Source organism: Archocentrus centrarchus, unplaced genomic scaffold (assembly GCF_007364275.1).
Source record: "Archocentrus centrarchus isolate MPI-CPG fArcCen1 unplaced genomic scaffold, fArcCen1 scaffold_24_ctg1, whole genome shotgun sequence".
NCBI lineage: Eukaryota > Metazoa > Chordata > Actinopteri > Cichliformes > Cichlidae > Archocentrus > Archocentrus centrarchus.
Genome location: NW_022060254.1, coordinates 6057411 through 6074666, shown reverse-complemented (window position 1 = coordinate 6074666; position 17256 = coordinate 6057411). Strand labels below are relative to the sequence as shown.

At 44.5% G+C, this 17256-nt stretch overlaps 2 protein-coding genes across 2 annotated transcripts; both read right to left on the bottom strand.

Annotated features, from left to right (window-relative positions):
- Positions 1-2982: 2982 nt before the first annotated feature.
- On the bottom strand, positions 2983-3784 carry LOC115775682 (V-set domain containing T-cell activation inhibitor 1-like). Its single transcript, XM_030723160.1, has 2 exons — positions 3467-3784; positions 2983-3378 (listed from the first exon to the last, which is right to left on the bottom strand). The coding sequence occupies exons 1-2, from the start codon at positions 3714-3716 to the stop codon at positions 3137-3139; spliced, it is 492 nt and encodes a 163-aa protein (XP_030579020.1). The 5' UTR covers positions 3717-3784; the 3' UTR covers positions 2983-3136.
- An 825-nt stretch (positions 3785-4609) lies between these two features.
- Positions 4610-10996, bottom strand: LOC115775644 (uncharacterized). The gene is made up of 8 exons (XM_030723115.1): positions 10818-10996; positions 9359-9400; positions 9020-9256; positions 8695-8916; positions 7122-7220; positions 6892-6921; positions 6771-6815; positions 4610-4695 (listed from the first exon to the last, which is right to left on the bottom strand). Exons 1-8 carry the CDS (start codon positions 10846-10848, stop codon positions 4610-4612), a joined length of 792 nt encoding a protein of 263 aa, XP_030578975.1. The 5' UTR covers positions 10849-10996.
- Between the last annotated feature and the right edge of the window lie 6260 nt (positions 10997-17256).

The following is a 17256-nucleotide window of genomic DNA, read 5'->3' as shown; positions in this document are numbered from 1 at the left end:
TCTCACCTGCTACTCCCCAAGTCTACGGCTCAGGTTCATCAGGCTTTGAGTCTGAGTCTGTACCATTCTGGTCAGCCCATCCACCTGGGTCGGCAGCCTCTGCAGATGTCGAACTGCCGTCCAGGTTTTCTTGATTTCTCGGTAAATCAGGTATCCTCTGAGCCCAAACAGAAAAGATACCGCTACCAGATAGCCAAATATGTAAGCGTCTTCCACGTCTTCCACCTCGAGGGCCGAGAAGCACACAGGTCTCCACGAGCTCCAAGAGTCGATGACGTATCCAACCGGGTCTGTTCCACTCGGACACGCAGGCTCCCCTTTCCCAGATCTCATAGTGGAAAAAATTCGGTCAATGGTCTTGAAGGCCCAGTTTGCCAAATCCATATTGCTCTCAATCTTATTCTTATTCGAACAGTGTGCAAGAGACGCTCTCACAGCAAGCAGCAAGCAGGAAAGATAGGGAGGGCAGGGAGAGAGATAGAATGCGACCGTCCCCGCCAGAGGCTGGAGCAAGAAGGAGTTCTTAGGTACGCAACCAATCAGCATTTATCCTTGCGTAGCTGCACTGTGTGCGCTAATTACCTTTGTGGTCATGTGCTCGTGTTTTATCTGCGGTGCTGACAGAAGCACCAACTCTGCCGTTATTTTGCAGACCAGCGCAGTGAGCAGACACAGGGTGAGGTGCAGGAGTGCTGCTTAAAACTGCTAAAGCGCAAAAAGTGATTTCATATCAATCTACAAGGATGCAACATGAAAATGAAGCGCATTTTATCATGATTTCATTTAGTTTAGGTTAGTTTGTAAACCCATAATACACTTTCGTTTTTTTTTATTTTAATTATCGTTTTAATTTATTTCGTTAACGACAATAACCTTGCGCGTGACTCAGCGGCGCCAGACAAGCAAGCAGGCCCGACCGGCAGCAGCAGCACGAGGAGCACCGAGAGGAGCGGAGCAGTGAGGAAGAGGAGCACCGAGAGGAGCGGAGCAGTGAGGAAGAGGAGCACCGAGAGGAGCGGAGCAGTGAGGAAGAGGAGCACCGAGAGGAGCGGAGCAGTGAGGAAGAGGAGCACCGAGAGGAGCGGAGCAGTGAGGAAGAGGAGCACCGAGAGGAGCGGAGCAGTGAGGAAGAGGAGCACCGAGAGGGGAGGAGCAGTGAGGAAGAGGAGCACCGAGAGGAGCGGAGCAGTGAGGAAGAGGAGCACCGAGAGGAGAGGAGCAGTGAGGAAGAGGAGCACCGAGAGGAGAGGAGCAGTGAGGAAGAGGAGCACCGTGTGGGTAAAATTTCAGGCTGAAAATGAAACAACGGTAAGCTGTTCAATTTGTAAAGATGTTGTAAATTACAGTGGTAACACAACAAATTTATACAAGTATGAAAAATCTTCTGGAAGAAAACAGAGTTACAAAATGAAACTGTTCCTCAGCAAAATCCTCCAACCAGAGTCTCTGTTCTCCTGGGAGACAGCGCCCACAGAGAAAACTGAAAACTAGGAAACTTGTTTGGTTATTTACATTTTATTTAATTATCTTCATTATTTATTGTTGACTTTTAATTATTTTTTCAGGCCTGAAAAAACTGCACTTAAGGAGAAATTGTAATTCCTGTATATCCTAAACAAAGGGAACTAGTACATTCATATTTAAATAACAATAATAACAATAACAAGGAAACTATGAAGGATAATCAAACCCAAAACAAACTACGAACATAACAGAAACTCAATGAAAAAGAACAAAATGCTGGGCACATGGCCCAGGACCATGACATAAGCTTGATCATAAAGGAAAGTTTTAAGCCTAATCTTAAAAATAGAGAGGGTGTCTGTCTCCTGAATCCAAGCTGGAAGCTGGTTCCACAGAAGAGGGGCCTGAAAGCTGAAGGCTCTGCCTCCCATTCTACTCTTAAGTATCCGAGGAACCACAAGTAAGCCAGCAGTCTGAGAGTGAAGTGCTCTGTTGGTGTGATACGGGACTATGAGGTCTTGATTTAGATGGGGGCTGATTATTGAAGACCTTGTAGGTGCTTCAAAGCCTTTTTCCAGCCTCACTGAACTCCTGCCACACCTGAGTTTTTGTTTCAGCTGTGTTTTTCTTGGCCTGCCCGTATCCGTCAGCTGCCTCCAGAGTCCAACAAGCTAACCGAGCACGATAGGATTCCTTCTTCAGCTCAATGACTCCCTCCACCTCCAGTGATCACCATTTGGTTTGGGGATTACGAGCACGACACGCACCAACCACCTTGCAGCCTCTGCATTAAGCAGCAGCCTCAACAATGCAGCTGTGAGATAAGCAGTTTGTAAAAGAAACTGGTAGAAGAAAAAAATATATATCTTCTGTTGTTTTACTTGTTGACTAATGAAAAAAAAACACTTTGACAAGGAGAATGAGAGAAGTTTTGTTGGGGCACCAGAGAACATTCTTGGTGGACTGTGCAATCGCCAATGATGGATCATGTACTCATGTAAAACAAGAATAATAAAGGTTGTGCCATGAACAGAATACATCAGTGTCCCCCTGATCTCTGCTTGCATCACAAAACATGGCTCCATGATTTTAAAGGGACCTACAGAGAAAGGAATGAGGGTCGTGCTAAAGAAAATGGCTGCTAACCAAACACAGATAATAATCAAAGTACTTGTATTACTTAAACCTGGTACTTTTACTCAGAGAACCTGTCCTAAAGCAGGAGCAGATCCTCTGTGTGATGAATCAGAGACAGTCATGCTGTTTTGGCTCCAACCCACCATTGAAGAGACTGTTTGTTGTGATTTGGTGCTATACAAATAAAATTGAAATGAACTGAACTGAATTGATTGTGATAATAACAGAATGATCTCAGGTGTGTGACAGCCTCCAGTTTAGAAGCTCTGAAGTTACATCATTCAGCTCACTGTTATTCAGCATTTCCAAAGAGCTTTCTGATGGAGATACAAGCTAGCACAGCTGAGCTCAGCTAATAGCTCAAGCTGAAAGCAGCAGAAAAGACCTTTGAGATGTTTGATTGGTCACAAAGCCAGTAGAGGGTGGAGTCACTGAAGGAGCTCCACCTTCAGCAGCTGCAGCATTAAAGTGATGAACACATGAATCCAGGAACACTCAGGCACATCATCATCAAATGAAATACAACTTCACAACTTTAACAACTAACAGACTCTGCAGCACAGAAGACCTGCTCAGTGGTGACATCAGAAGTCATGTCCTCATAATATTCATTCAATCGCTGATTTCCTTCATCATGCTGGCTCATCTCCATGAAGACAGCTGGTCCTTTTGGGGTCTTCTTCTTGTAGTAGATGGACAGCAGCAGAGCAGTGGAGATACAGTACGGACAGAAGACCACTAGATGGCAGAAGAGTCGATGTACAGACACAGAGGAAGCTGCAGGAGGAGGAAACAACACGGACAAGTCAGGAAATTAAAAATCTACCTGCAGCATTAACCTCTGGCCTCTATGAACAGGACTGACCTTTGACCTTCAGTTGTACTTCTGCCTGGCTCTCTTCTCGGCCACCTGTCTGGAGGATGCAGGTGTAGGTTCCACTGTCAGAGACTGTAGGGTTCCTCAGAGTGAGGCTGAGGTCTCCAGTCTGCAGAGCGTCAGCTCTCATTGATGTTCGGTTGGTGTAACGCTGGCTTTGGTTTCTAAGATCATCCACATTTGATCCATGCACGTGGACTGTGATCCTGAACTCTCTGTGCTTCCACACCACTCTCATGTCATCAGCTTGATGAATTGATACCTGACAGGACAGCAGAACAGACTCCACCCCATCAAACACCTCCACCTCAGGCCCATCCAGAGAAACTGAGAAGAAAGAGACAAATTATGAGACATCAGACTTTAATTTGGGTCGAGTACAATAGCAAAAAACACAATGCCATAGACCTCATTCCATGAATGCAGACTAGGCTACAGTGTCATCAATAATGTAACACACAATTACAGTCTGGAGTTGCCCTCGGTGAGAGATGGCAAGCTGTGGTGGGTATTCTTGTATCCCTTTGGCTTACTGCCTGTACGTTGGAGTTTTCACCGGTGGATGAGAGGGTCGCTTCCCTGCACCTTCAGGCCAGGGAATGGGTCCTGACTGTTGTTTGCATTTATGCGCTGAATGACAGTTCAGAGTACCCACCCTTTCTCGAGTCGCTGGGCGGGGTGCTCGAGGGTGCCCCGTCCAGTTACGCCATCATCCTACTGGCAGACTTCAATGCTCACATGGATAATGACAGTGAGACCTGGAGGGGCATGACTGGGAGGAACTGATCTGAACCCAAATGGTGTTCTGTGAGTGGACTTATTTGCAAACCACAGTTTGTCCATAATGAACACCATGTTGTCCTTAAGTACACATAGCACCAGGACACCCTAGCTTGTAGGTTGAGGTTCAGTTTTGTAATCATATCATCAAATATGCGTCCGTATGTCCTGGATACACGGAAGAGAGGAGCTGAGCTGCCAACTCATAACCACCTGGTGGTGATTTAATCAGATGGTGGGGGAGGATGCCGGAAAGACCCAATGCATGTAAACATGTTGTAAGGGTGTGCGGGGAATGCCTGACAGAGGCCCCAGTCTGCAAGATCTTCAACTCCCATCTTTGGAAGAACTTCAACTCCTAGGGAGACTGAGGACATTGAGTCCAAATGGACCATGTTCCACACGTCCGTTGTTCAGGCTGCTGCCCATGGCTGTCGCTGCAAGGCCATTATCCCAGAACTAGATGTTGATCATTAGAGTTGAAGGGAGCAATCAAGCTAAAGGATCGGGCTTGGTTAGACTATCGGATTCCTGAAGCAGCTGACAGGTACCAGCTGGCCAAATGGAATGTGGCTTGGGTGATGGCCGAAACAAAAATCTGAGTGTGGGAGGAGTTCGGTGAGGCCATGGAAAAAGACTTTCGGATGGCCTCGAAGCAATTCTGGCAAACTGTCAGGTGACTCAGGAGGGGACAGCGGTGCTCTACTCACACAGTCTATAGTGCAGGTGGGGCACTGCTGACTTCAACTAAGGCTGTAGTCAGGCACTGGAAGGAATATTTTGAGGACTTCCGTAATCCCATTGACTTGCCTTCTGTAGTCTAAGCATAGTGTGGGGGTGAGGAGGATGACTTGCCTATCACTGGGGGTGAGGTTACACCCAGTGATATTTGAATGTGTGTGGGAGTTTGCCCATCAAGTCTACATGTGTTTTGTGGACTTGGAGAAGGCATCTGACCGTGTCCCTGGGGGTATCCTGTGGGTATCCTGTGGGAGGTGATGTGGGAGAATGGGGTGTCTGACCTGTGGTTGGGGGCCATTCAATTCTTGTACAACTGCAGTGGGAGCTTGGTCCGTATTACCGACAGTAGGTCAAACTCATTTCCTGTGGGTGTTGAACTTTGTCAGGTCTGGTCTTTGTTACTGATTCTGTACTTAATTTTGATGGACAGAATTTCTAGGCATAGCTAAGTGGCAGGAGGCTTCTGCTTTGGTGGCCTCAAAATCTCATCTCTGCTCTTTCTGGATGATGCGGTCCTTTTGGCTTCATCAGGTGGTGTCCTCCAACTCACAGTGGAATGGTTGGCAGCCGAGTCTGAAGCGGTTGGCATGAGAATCAGCACCTCCAAGTCTGAGGTCATAGTCCTCAACCAGAAAAGGTTGGAGTGCACACTGTAGCTCAGGGATAAGTTGCTGCCCCAAGCGGAGGAGATGGGGGAGGTTCCAGGGTTGTGTTCATGAATGATGGGAGAAGGGAGTGGGAGACTGACAGAGGGATTTGGGCTGTGTCAGTAGTAATGCAGATGCAGATGCTGATTTATTGGTCAGTCTGTGTCCCTACTCAACAAGCTTTGGGTAGTGACTGAAAGAATCAGATTGTGAATACAAGCGGCAAAAATGAGCTTCCTCTGAAGGGTAGCTGGCCCTTAAACTTAAAGATAGGGTGAGGAGTGTTCTCGTCCTGTTGGACCTCAGTGCAGCTTTTGATACTGTTGACCATAACATTTTATTACAGAGATCATGCTATAGGTATTAAAGGTACTGCACTGCAGTGGTTTGAATCATATTTATATAATAGACTCCAATTTGTTCATGTAAATGTTGAGTCTTCTTCACACACTAAGGTTAATTATGGAGTTCCACAGGGTTCTGTGCTAGGACCAATTTTATTTACATTATATATGCTTCCGTTAGGCAGTATTATTACAAAGCATTGCATCAGTTTTCATTGTTATGAAGATGATACTCAGCTTTATCTATCCATGAAGCCAAATGACGCACATCAATTAGTTAAACTACAGGAATGTCTTAAAGACATTAAGGCCTGGATGACCTCTAATTTCCTGCTTCTAAATTCAGATAAAACTGAAATTTTTGTACTCGGCCCCACAAATCTTAGAAACATGGTGTCTAACCAGATACTTACTCTGGATGGCATTACTTTGGCCTCCAGTAACACTGTGAGAAATCTTGGAGTCATTTTTGACCAGGATATGTCCTTCAATGCACATATTAAACAAATATGTAGGACCGCTTTTTTGCATTTGTGCAATATTTCTAAAATTAGAAACATCCTTTCTCAGAGTGATAATGCAGGGTTTATTGAGTCTTTCTCAGCTGCTGGTCTTGTTTACACTTTGTTTAGTGTGTTCAGCCAGTGGAGCACAAAGCTCTAAAAGGATTTTGGTTCAAACCATGATGCACCAGTCAACACCACAACAGTGAAAACAGTGTGGGTCTAACTGAGTATTACCTGCATTGGTCAAGCCACATTTCATGTACGTGAAACTCACCTGCGGGAACACTCAGTGCAGACAGCAGCAGCAGCACACACACACCTGGAACAGTAAGATAGAGGTCACTAAAGGTCAGAGGTTCTCATAAAGTCAAACAGGTGTAGAAACATCAGCTCACCTGCAGCAGTCAGCAGAAACAGGCCTGAAACTGAAGAACAAACAGATCAGAGGTCAAATAGTCACATGAGCAAAGACTGCATTGATTGGTTCCTGTTCTCACAGATCAATAAACAACAGCACCCTCCAGTGGTGGAAACAAAAATAACAAATGTAGATAAATGAGAGGCTTCAGAGACTTGTGAGGAGGAAGTGATCAGGCAGGTGTGAAGTAACATGAAGGAGACTCACAGCAGAGGCAGATGCTCCGTCTCAAATTCTTCTCTGCAGGTTCCTCACAGCCGTCACCTCCACAAAACCCCACAGAGACTGAGTCTGCTCCCAGAACTCCTGCATTACAGAAACCACACATCAGTACAAGAGGAGCTCTACATGAACATCAGTGAAATCACTCCAACAGCACCAAAGAAGAAAACTATTCACTGTGGATTATTGACCTTCTGCTCTCGCTACTCTGTTATTAAATGATTTCATGATTGATCAACATATCGAATTTTTCTGCCTTACAGAAACCTGGTTACATCAGGATGAACCTTCTCCTTCTTTCAGCTCTTTAGGGAACACCATAGTGGATCATCTGCCAACATCTCACCCTACCCCAGCATCCTCCTCGTTCACACCAAGCCTCTGCATGTCCTTCATCCACGAAGCTCCTCTAAAGTCTTCCTCTTTTCCTCCTGCCTGGCAGCTCCATTTTCATCATCCTTTGTCCAGACTGTCCACCATCCGACCTCTGCACATGTCCAAACCACCTCAGCCATCTATCATAGCAGGTCTCACTACCATCTTGAAGTCTTTACCTTTCACTCTCACTGCTAGGTTAGATTGCTGCTCAGGGAAATTTAAAACTTACATGTAATGTCCTCATTTTAAAATCAGATCAGTGCAGCCGAGATGAGTTTGAATCAAAGCTGCTGATGCTGAGATTCATTCACTGAATTCAACATTTGCTGAGCCACACTAAGTAGGTACTAATGGAAACGCAGCATAACTGTCCTCCATCTGTTCTCCTGTTTCTCGCTGTTTCTTTATTCATCACCTCCTCAAGGTACTCCTCCCATCTTCTGACCTCACTCTTCACTCGTTCATCACTCTAAACTGCTGCACATCCTTCCAGCTCGATCTCTCTGTCCAGCCAATCTGTACAGTTCCTTTTCTCATCCCTCAGTGTCCAGCCTCACATAGATCTTCCTTTGCCACCTGTCTTTGCTGTATGCCCAGCCTCCCAGCACACCTGTCTATTTTCTTCATCTGTCTGACTTTGCAACTTTTTCTTTGCTAACCTCTTCTTTTGAATACTTTCCCATACTTTCCTCATTCCACTACCAAGTCTCCTTGTCTTTTCTCCTCTGTACAGATGTTTCATCAAACACCATCTTGGCAGTTTTCCTCACCACTTCAGCTCCACTTTCCCAGTCATCTGTCTGCTCTGTCTCAACTCTGTTGATATTAACTGTCAGAAGCACAGGTTGGGGAGTATCAGCAGGCTCTATCTTATCAATTAAGCAAAGACCCAGACAGAGATAGAATTGATTTGAAAGCCTGACTGTGAAGCTTGTTCACCCTAATTGGAAAAAGAAAACAGTTTTATTTGTTGCTGTTTATTATCTGCTTGTTCCTCAATTGGCATTTCTGATTTCTCAGACTTTATTTAATTTAGTTCTCAGTTCAGAAAAAACATCATTAGAGCTGCTGACTTAAACATCCTGAACAACAATTATATATACAATAAAGGATTACACAGCACCGGGAATACATCTCTTTACTGTAGATGTCTATCAGTTCTTTAGAGATGACTTCATACCTTTCAGTTTCCTGTAGGGGAACAGAACTCCAACCAAAACCAGAAGAACCATCAAAGCCAGACCTACTACAACTGGAACAAGGATGGAAGAGGAACCAGGAACATTGGAGGAATGAGGAATAGTGGAGGAATGAGGAATGGTGGAGGCTGTTACAAGAGGAAAAGGAGCAGGCGTGTTCACAGGAAGAGAGAACTCTGTGGTGGTATGAAGATGAGGAGACTCTGTAGGAGACATGATGAAGATAATTCAGCAAGTGATCATTTCATTATCAGCTTAGCATGTTAGTATCTGTCTTTAAATAGGAAGTGATGACAGTGTGCTGACCTTTGACCCTCAGGAGGCTCTGAGGAGAGGATCCAAACACATCAGTAGAACATGAGTAGAGACCTTCATCAGTCTGCTGGACATTAGTGATGATGAGCTCTGATTTAGATCCAGATCCAACACGACTTCCATCAAAGAAGAAATAAGCTGCAATTATGTCACCATTCCTCAGCCTGCAACGCAGAGTGACATCACTTCCTGTTGGCACAGGATGTGGAGGGATCTCCAGGATCAAACCTTTATTTGACCAGCAGAGACACACAGAGTGATGCAGAGACGGCTCAGGAGTCTGTTTGTGTTCTTGTTGGAGTCTCACTGATTCTTTTCACTTCAACTCACCTGCAGAAGCAGCCAGTGCAGACAGCAGCAGCACACACACACCTGCAACAGACAGAGGTCACTGAAGGTCAGAGGTCACTGAGGGTCAGAGGTCACTGAGGATTAGCGCAACTAATAGACCAAAGCTGAATATCTGAGGGTCACTGCTCACTTATACAGTAGCTGTATCATTGTGTAGCCCCACCCTGAACGCTCCCCTGCTTCCTGCTCCTCTGTGGCTCTGATGGGACCATCATCAACCCATCAGGAAAGAGTTTACTGAGCAGGAGCCTCATTTTCTATCCAATCAGACTCCTTGTTACAGTCAGAGGAATCGCCCCCTGCTGGACAGTAGAAAGAATGCAGGATGAAGGTTTCACCTTCAGAGCCTGAAGCTACGTCCATGTTTTGTGACCAGACTGTGGGAACATGTCAGCATCGATCTGTTGTTACATTAAACGTCGAGAGAGAGAGAGAGAGAGAGCGAGCACCACGACACCATCGCTGCTCCAACAGGAAACTTCATGACAGAAGAAGAACAACAGGAACTCATCCTGACTCATCTGCACCACTTATGTTTCTACAAGCAGAGTCTCTGCTGCTTTCCTGCAGCTCAGAAACACTCGAGCAGTCTGAGTGGTGGATGATCTTAGAGTCGGAGGTCAGCTGGGGTGTGCGCGTGGTTGCCATCGGGATGTGTGGCCTCCTGTCTTCTGAGCTCCTAGTGGGCCATGGATAGGCCGTGTCCCCTGGATCCTTCCCTGTTTGCCTCTGGATCACCGGGGGCGTGGGTGCCGTTTCTTGGCCCCATGGGTGAGTACATTCCATGACAGAGGCACATACACACATTATTGCAAGTGTGTGTGTGTGTGTGTGTGTGTGTGTGTGTGTGTGTGTGTGTGTGTGTGTGTGTGTGTGTGTGTGCGTGCGTGCGTATGTATGTATGTAAGATAAGATAAGATAAGATAAGATAAGATAAAACTTTAATGATCCCACGACGGGGAAATTTGTGCATTACAGCAGCTCAGTACGGAGAAAAAATGAAAAGGATGAGTAAGAACAAATAACTAAACTAAAAACTAAAATAGAATAGAATAAAATAAAAGAGCAAAAATCTATACACATATACATAAGCACTATATGTATGTATGTATATTGTTCTCTAATTTTTTTTTCCTCCCCTTTTTTTTTTTTTTTTTATTTTTTTTCTTACCCTTTCCTTTCTACCTGTCAGGCCTGGCATAAATGAATAAAATAAAATTAAAATACAAACATTAACCAGAGTAGCATATTGAAAACTTACAGAGCTTTTCTTGTAAAAGCAAATATGTTTGGTACACCAGAGCATTCGGATCATTGTTCCGATTGCGAAAACTGACAGACATGACAGGTTTAAAAAAAAAAAAAAGAGGTCAGCTGGGTGACAATAATCAGACTGTGTGTGTTTTCCTCTGAGAGTGTGTGCTGCTGAGCGACTCACCGAGGAGCAGAGAGACAAGTGGAGTCTTCATAGTGTCTGGATGACGACTGAAGGTCAGTCAGGAGGGTGGAGCTGATGGCAGCAGACGCCTGTTTGCTGCCTTCTTCCAGCAGTCCAGGCTCACCGTGTGGAAGTGGGTCCACACTAATAATCAGCCTGAATTTGTTTCCACAAAGAACTCAAATGTTCAGATCCACACAGACAGAAAGCTCTCAGAGCCACTCACTTCTGTACTGGACGATTCTCACTTCCACCTTCAGGAGGCTGTCTCAGAGACCACACACACACACACACACACACACACACACACACACACACACACACAGCCCAGCCTCCTTAATGTTTCCACAGACTGATGATGCAACAGGTGATCAGCTGATTGTGTTCACTTTGTCGCTCAGGAACACAAACTCGACACATCCTCCATGTTTGTGTTTCTCTGCAGACTCACTGAGTGAGTCTCTGCTGTGGCAGTGAAAGCAGGACCCCAGTGTAAGAGCTACACTTAAGCTTAAACTTTATTGACAACGTCAAGCATAAAGTGAGGCAGCTCAGGAGCCAGCAGTACACAATACTAAACTTCAACATGAACATTACTATGAACTATAAACTAGCATGAAACATAAAGCACACAGCAGGGCAGTGACAGCAACACTGACCACACAGAGACGAGGATACGACAAAGACTGAGGGGAAACGCACACAATAAACACACAGAGGGATAACAGGTGGGATCACAGCTGAGAGAAGGGGAAGTGAAACTAAACACGGGAACACGAGACTGTCACAAAACAGGAACTAACTGAACCTGACCCAAAGAGAAACTTCAACACAACACACAGGGAAACACCGGGACGTCACACTAAACACAAGACATGACACTAAAACAGACATAAGAGCAGAAGAGGAGGACCTGAGAGGCAAAACAGAACACAGATAATAACCTGCAACAGAAAAACACGGGAACCTAAAATCTAATTCAAACTATAAACACAACTCAAAGAAACAGTGAAGCGTACTGAGTCATGACTCACTGACTCACACTGTCACTGACTCAGCACTGTGGCCACATGAGGCTCAGGTCTGAAATCACTCATTCATTCCCAGGTGTTCAGCATCTTCTCTGTCATCACCTCCACTTTCTCACACTATCAGACTCAATGCTGACCTCACTTCTTCTAGTCCAATCATCTTTCTGCCCACCTTCTTTGAGCCAATCAGCATCCACAGAGCGTGTTTTTAATATCACTGCTAATCTGTCATTCTCCATTCCAGATTCATTCATGCAACCCACCACCTCCCCTTCACTACCCACCACCACCAGCATCTAGACTCTGGAGGTTCTGCCTAATTCCTATCTCCACAGGACCATCAGAGTCTAATCGCCAAACACCTATTTGTACTATCAATAAATGTTCAATTTCTCCTAATGATCTCTCCTTTTTGAACTATATTTAGAGGAAGAACTGAGCAAAGAAGGAAATTCCACTATGACACATGTACGTCTCACACTGTGTGTGTCTCTGATTTCTTTGTTGTTGTGGGTCCATGGACAGAAGCTGCTGTTGGTGATATTTTATATGAAGTGGAATCAATCCTCTATCAAACTCAATTAAAACCAAAGTTTCCAAAAAAATCCCTGGGATGAGCAAGATCCAGTGCAGGCTGTTTGTTAGACATGGAGGTTACACAAAACACAGACAGTAACAGCACTAAGATTACACACACACACACTGCCCAGCGTTTTGTGTTTAGTTCTGTTTTCACTAAGTTTTGTTATTTCCTAGTTTGTTTGGATTACACTGTTCATCTTAGTTCTGGTTTTGTTATCATTTGTGGTTTTCGACTTCCCTTTGTCCCTGTCTCCCCTGCATCTGTGGTCTCGTGTCTGTTTTGTCCTCATGTCTTAACCCTGACCTCCTCTGTTTTCATATTGAGTTTTATTGCCAGTGTTGTCTCTACTCTGTGTTGCTGTCCCATGTTTGAGTGTCTTTGTCTGTTTCCCTGTGCCGTGGTCCCCGTTTAGTTTCCTCAGTGTTACTGTAAGTCTGAGTGGACCTTGTTAGGTGTTTCAGTTTTAGTCCGGTGTTCGCTGTGTGTTGTGTTTAGCCTTGCTTCCCTTTTTTTAATTTGTTAGATTGTGTTCACCTGTGCCCTGAGCTCGCCAGCTGTTTCTTGACCTCCATTATTACTTCCTGTGTGTATTTAAGCCCCTGTGTGTGTTCTGTTCTCTGTCGTGGAGGTGTGGTTTTGTCTTGGTCTCCTGTCAGCTTGGGTTTCCTTTCAGTTCTGCTCCTCTGTGGTTGCTTTTCTTTTTCTACAATAAAGCCACCTTTTCAGTTCACCTTTGCCTCGGAGTTCTGCATTTGGGTCCACCCTGCTCGCTACACCACTCACACCTGACATATGTGACCTGTATCACATCTTTTCATGCCAGTCTGAACAACACAGATCCGATTTTTTCAAGTGCGACCCAGGCCACTTGGATATGTGGTCCTAAATCCGATACGTCAACAAATGTCACTATGTTACGCGGACGCAGGAAGGAAAACAAACTTACTTCTGCAAACACTGAGCACGCTCACTACATGTGATGTTATCATGTCCTCTGCTGCACATGTGGGACGCTTTTAGGCTCGTCTGCAGTTCACACACAGATCGCAGACCAAGTCGCATATATTTGGAAATGTGAACGACCACACAAAACAAAAAATCGGATTTCACAAAAAATCTGAATTGGGTCACTTTAGGCTGCAGTGTGAACGTAGCTAAAGAGAGCACCTCATTAATTACCTGAAATTCTAACTCTGCCCACTGGCCTTTGACCCCTTTTAATTTGCATGAAGTGTCACCCCCTGAAACTTGAACAATGACCTTTGAGCTCTGCTAACCAGCTCCTTCCCTCGTGGTTAAACACATCAGCAGAGGAGCCAAAGGTTTCCAGCAGCTCTGACAGATAATGTCATATGAAAACACCTCTGACAGGACCCACTGAGCTAACGTTTACCTCCTCACTAATTCATGTAGCATAAACACAGGTGGGTCTGCAGAACGCAGCTTCTGAGGGGCGTAAAGTTACCTGAAATACAGAGAGATGTTACAGGGTCAAAAACAGTGCCCAACGTGAAATGAGGCCCTAACATAAATGAGAGTGAGTATCTCTGGTATCCAGTGGAAGGGACTAATATAATTATCAATAAATGATATGAAATAATAGCTGTGTATACCAATATCAAATTGATATTTTCACTTTTTTAGCAGGTTCTGCTTGTAGCATTGTGCTGTGCAGAAACTCAAAAGGTGTGCCTTTTAAAATTCATTGTTTCTATCTACTCAGTATCATATAGGAGGTCAAAAATGACTGTAAACAAGCAGCTGCAGTACCGTCACAGCCCAGCAGGAGGCAGCAGCTCACACTTTGGGAATCATTGATGTAGGCGTCAAACTCAGTCACAGAACGGGCCAAAACTGCAAACACGGTCTAAGTCCTGAGACAAACAGGATTAACCTTTATTGAACAGCTGAAACTGAAAATATTTTAATCAGCAATATGAATCTGAATGGCCAGGAAACAGAAAACCTTTTCCTCAACACATTAAATAAATTATAAAATTCTATTTTTTTCAAAAATAACATCAGAAACTTTCTTCCTTACTTTCTATGAGCTGACAGGTTTCCTCAGGCACACCTGTGTGATAAGGCAGGTCACCAAAACTGTCCAGTCTCTTTGTTTCAGGGTGAATCGCTGCAGAGTGGAAACGTCACCAGACCCCACACAGACTCAGAGGAAACAATTTTATAAAACTAGACCCACAGGAACTATCAGATAATGGTACAAATTCAACAACATGCCCTCGTGTCCTTTTAAATACCCTTCAAACCCTGTCTCGGGGTTTCAAGGTGGAGCCTTGAGGACAAAATGAATATCAACGTCCATTAGAGAGTATGACATAATACAACAAAATAGGTTCAATGGTCTGTAAGCAACTTCAACCATCCAAACACAGTTTTGATATCTTGTTACATAAGATTTGATAATGGCGTAATACGAGTGTAAAAAGGACGTGAAACTTTTTAAAAGTTTTTTTTCTTCTGGTTATCCAGTGCAGGGTTGCAGTTACTGATCATTTCATTTTAAACCAAACCTCTGCACAGATATGGAGCAGCTCTGATCTGCTGTTCCACCTGCTGCCCAGAATTCCCTTTCTTACAGTGACGTATCCCAGTAAGACGAGGACTGTGCAGACTGATGCTATCTGCAGTAAAGATGCACACGGTACAATCAAACCTGCAGAGGAACTTTAACTTAATGTTTACATCAGTTTCCTGAAAGCTGACGGCAGCTGTTGAATGTTAAGCTGTGCAGCACCCGAACATCTGTTCCTGTGGGAGGAAACATCAACGCTTGGAGAAGACACGGGGTTTGATTACATCACCAACTTTCACCACTTACAGTCTGATCCTGATCCTTCCCAGACGTCTCAACCCCCATTCACACCTTTGCTCATGTGACCTCAATAGGTCACATGGTACAATTGGTTTCACCTGAAACCACAACTCCTTTCACACCTTGGCACATGTGATTATGCACATGAACAATAGAGGGTCATAACCACCTCCAGGGGACCACGCCCACAGGGGTTTAAACACCTGCATCTCTCTATCTTTGGTCTGAGAACTGAAGAAGCCTTTGTGATGAGAGGAGGAACGTCTTCAAGAAAAAAAAGAAGTCCAGTCGCCTTTTTTTGCATCAGCTAGCAGCTAGAGTACTGACAGGGACTAGAAAGAGAGAGCAGATTTCTCCCATATTGGCTTCTCTTCATTTAAAATCCTTCTCCTCACATACAAGGTCTTAAATAATCAGGCCCCATCTTATCTCAAAGACCTCATAGTCCCATATCACCCCAACAGAGCACTTCGCTCTCAGACTGCTGGCTTACTTGTGATTGCTTGGATACTTAAGAGTAGAATGGGAGGCGGAGCCTTCAGGTGTGCACAGGTGGGCTCTGTTTCCTGATCAGGTGCATTGTGAAGGCGGCTGGTTACCTGGATTTTCTTTGGGCGTATCAGAGTAAAGGATGCTGGATACAAATGCTCACCACACGTTTCAGATTTTTATTTATAAACATTTTGAGCAGCATGTATCATTTTCCTTCCATTGCACATTAATGCACTGCTTTGTGTTGGTCCAGCACGAAAAATCCAGATAAAAATGTTTGAGGTTGTAATGTGAAAAGGTCAAAGGGCATGAACTCATCCAAGCTTCTGTCACAGCTGCATTTCTGCCCTTTGAAATGTGTGAAATGTTTCTGCAAAGTTCAGCATTACATGTTTGACGGCTTTCATAAAAGTTTATAGATTTTTTCTACAGATTCTGGGTCGTTCTGTGAGGTTTATGAGGATGTGCTGCATCCAGCTCACTAACACTAACACATGTAAAGTTTGTAGTGATGAAGCTGAAATGCTCCATAGAGGATACGACAGCCTGAGAAACTGCAGAGATGATTGTTCTGTGGTCGCTCATTGAAACTGTGGTGGAGTGGCTGTATACGTGCACTTAAAGAGCAGAGGTCACACAGAGGTCACACAGAGGACATTAGATCTGCACCTGCACCTGAATGACCTGGAAATAAAGGAGAATCCACTCAGTCTGATAACTCAGACAGATTTAACTGTCAGTGTTTTTACTCTGTGCACTCCTCTGACTCACCAGCTGACCTAACACACACACGCGTCTGCCAGAGCGCCCACAGCAAACCCGCACAGAGAGGCTCCACCCTGGGATCAAACCAGGAACCCTGCTGCTGATGGCGTCACCTCCCTGCTGCCCATGAAGGCGCCTGAGCTGCCCTGTGTGTGGGAAACACACTCGAGGTTCTCTGAATGCTCTGACGAGTTTCTGTGTTACTGATATTATAGAAGGCAGTTCTGAGGATTTCTGATGACAGAGCAGTGAGGACAGTTTAATGGTCTATTACATGGTTATAGATGGTTATAGATCTCATTTATTTACAGCATAAATCAGGTCCAGAATGTTCCTGATGAATCGATTTAAATCATTGAGGCTGTTTTCATGTCTCAGCTAAAGCGTAACAGCATATTTTATAACAGGATGAACGTCTGAAACCTTATTTAAATATTGATCCTACTTTAATGCTTTTATTTTAATCATATGTGCTGTTCATGTAAATCACGATGACTAAAGAAAACATGGTTTAACAGTTTATTGAGCAACAGTGAATTCATACAATAACTGCATTGTTACATTATAACCATCACCAGAGTTTCACCACCACATCAAACATCAGAAATTACACACTGTTTGCATACTTAATTCTTCTGTTTCCAGGGAAACGACCCTGTTGTTGTTGATGCAGAAAATAAACAGCACATTAAACACAAGCTACAGCCTCACTGTGAACAACTACATTTCCCATAA

Bases quoted from the DNA above. Each gene is read 5' to 3' on its own strand.
- LOC115775682 (XM_030723160.1), bottom strand. From the start codon at position 3,716: ATGAGAGTGGTGTGGAAGCACAGAGAGTTCAGGATCACAGTCCACGTG. The intron at 3,379-3,466 runs GTCAGTCCTGTT...CTCCTCCTGCAG, and splicing joins AGTACAACTGAAGGTCAAAG to CTTCCTCTGTGTCTGTACAT.
- LOC115775644 (XM_030723115.1), bottom strand. From the start codon at position 10,848: ATGAAGACTCCACTTGTCTCTCTGCTCCTCG. The intron at 6,816-6,891 runs GTGAGCTGATGT...TTACTGTTCCAG, and splicing joins GTTTCTGCTGACTGCTGCAG to GTGTGTGTGTGCTGCTGCTG. The intron at 4,696-6,770 runs GTGAGTTTCACG...ATGGCCTTGCAG, and splicing joins TGCACTGAGTGTTCCCGCAG to CGACAGCCATGGGCAGCAGC.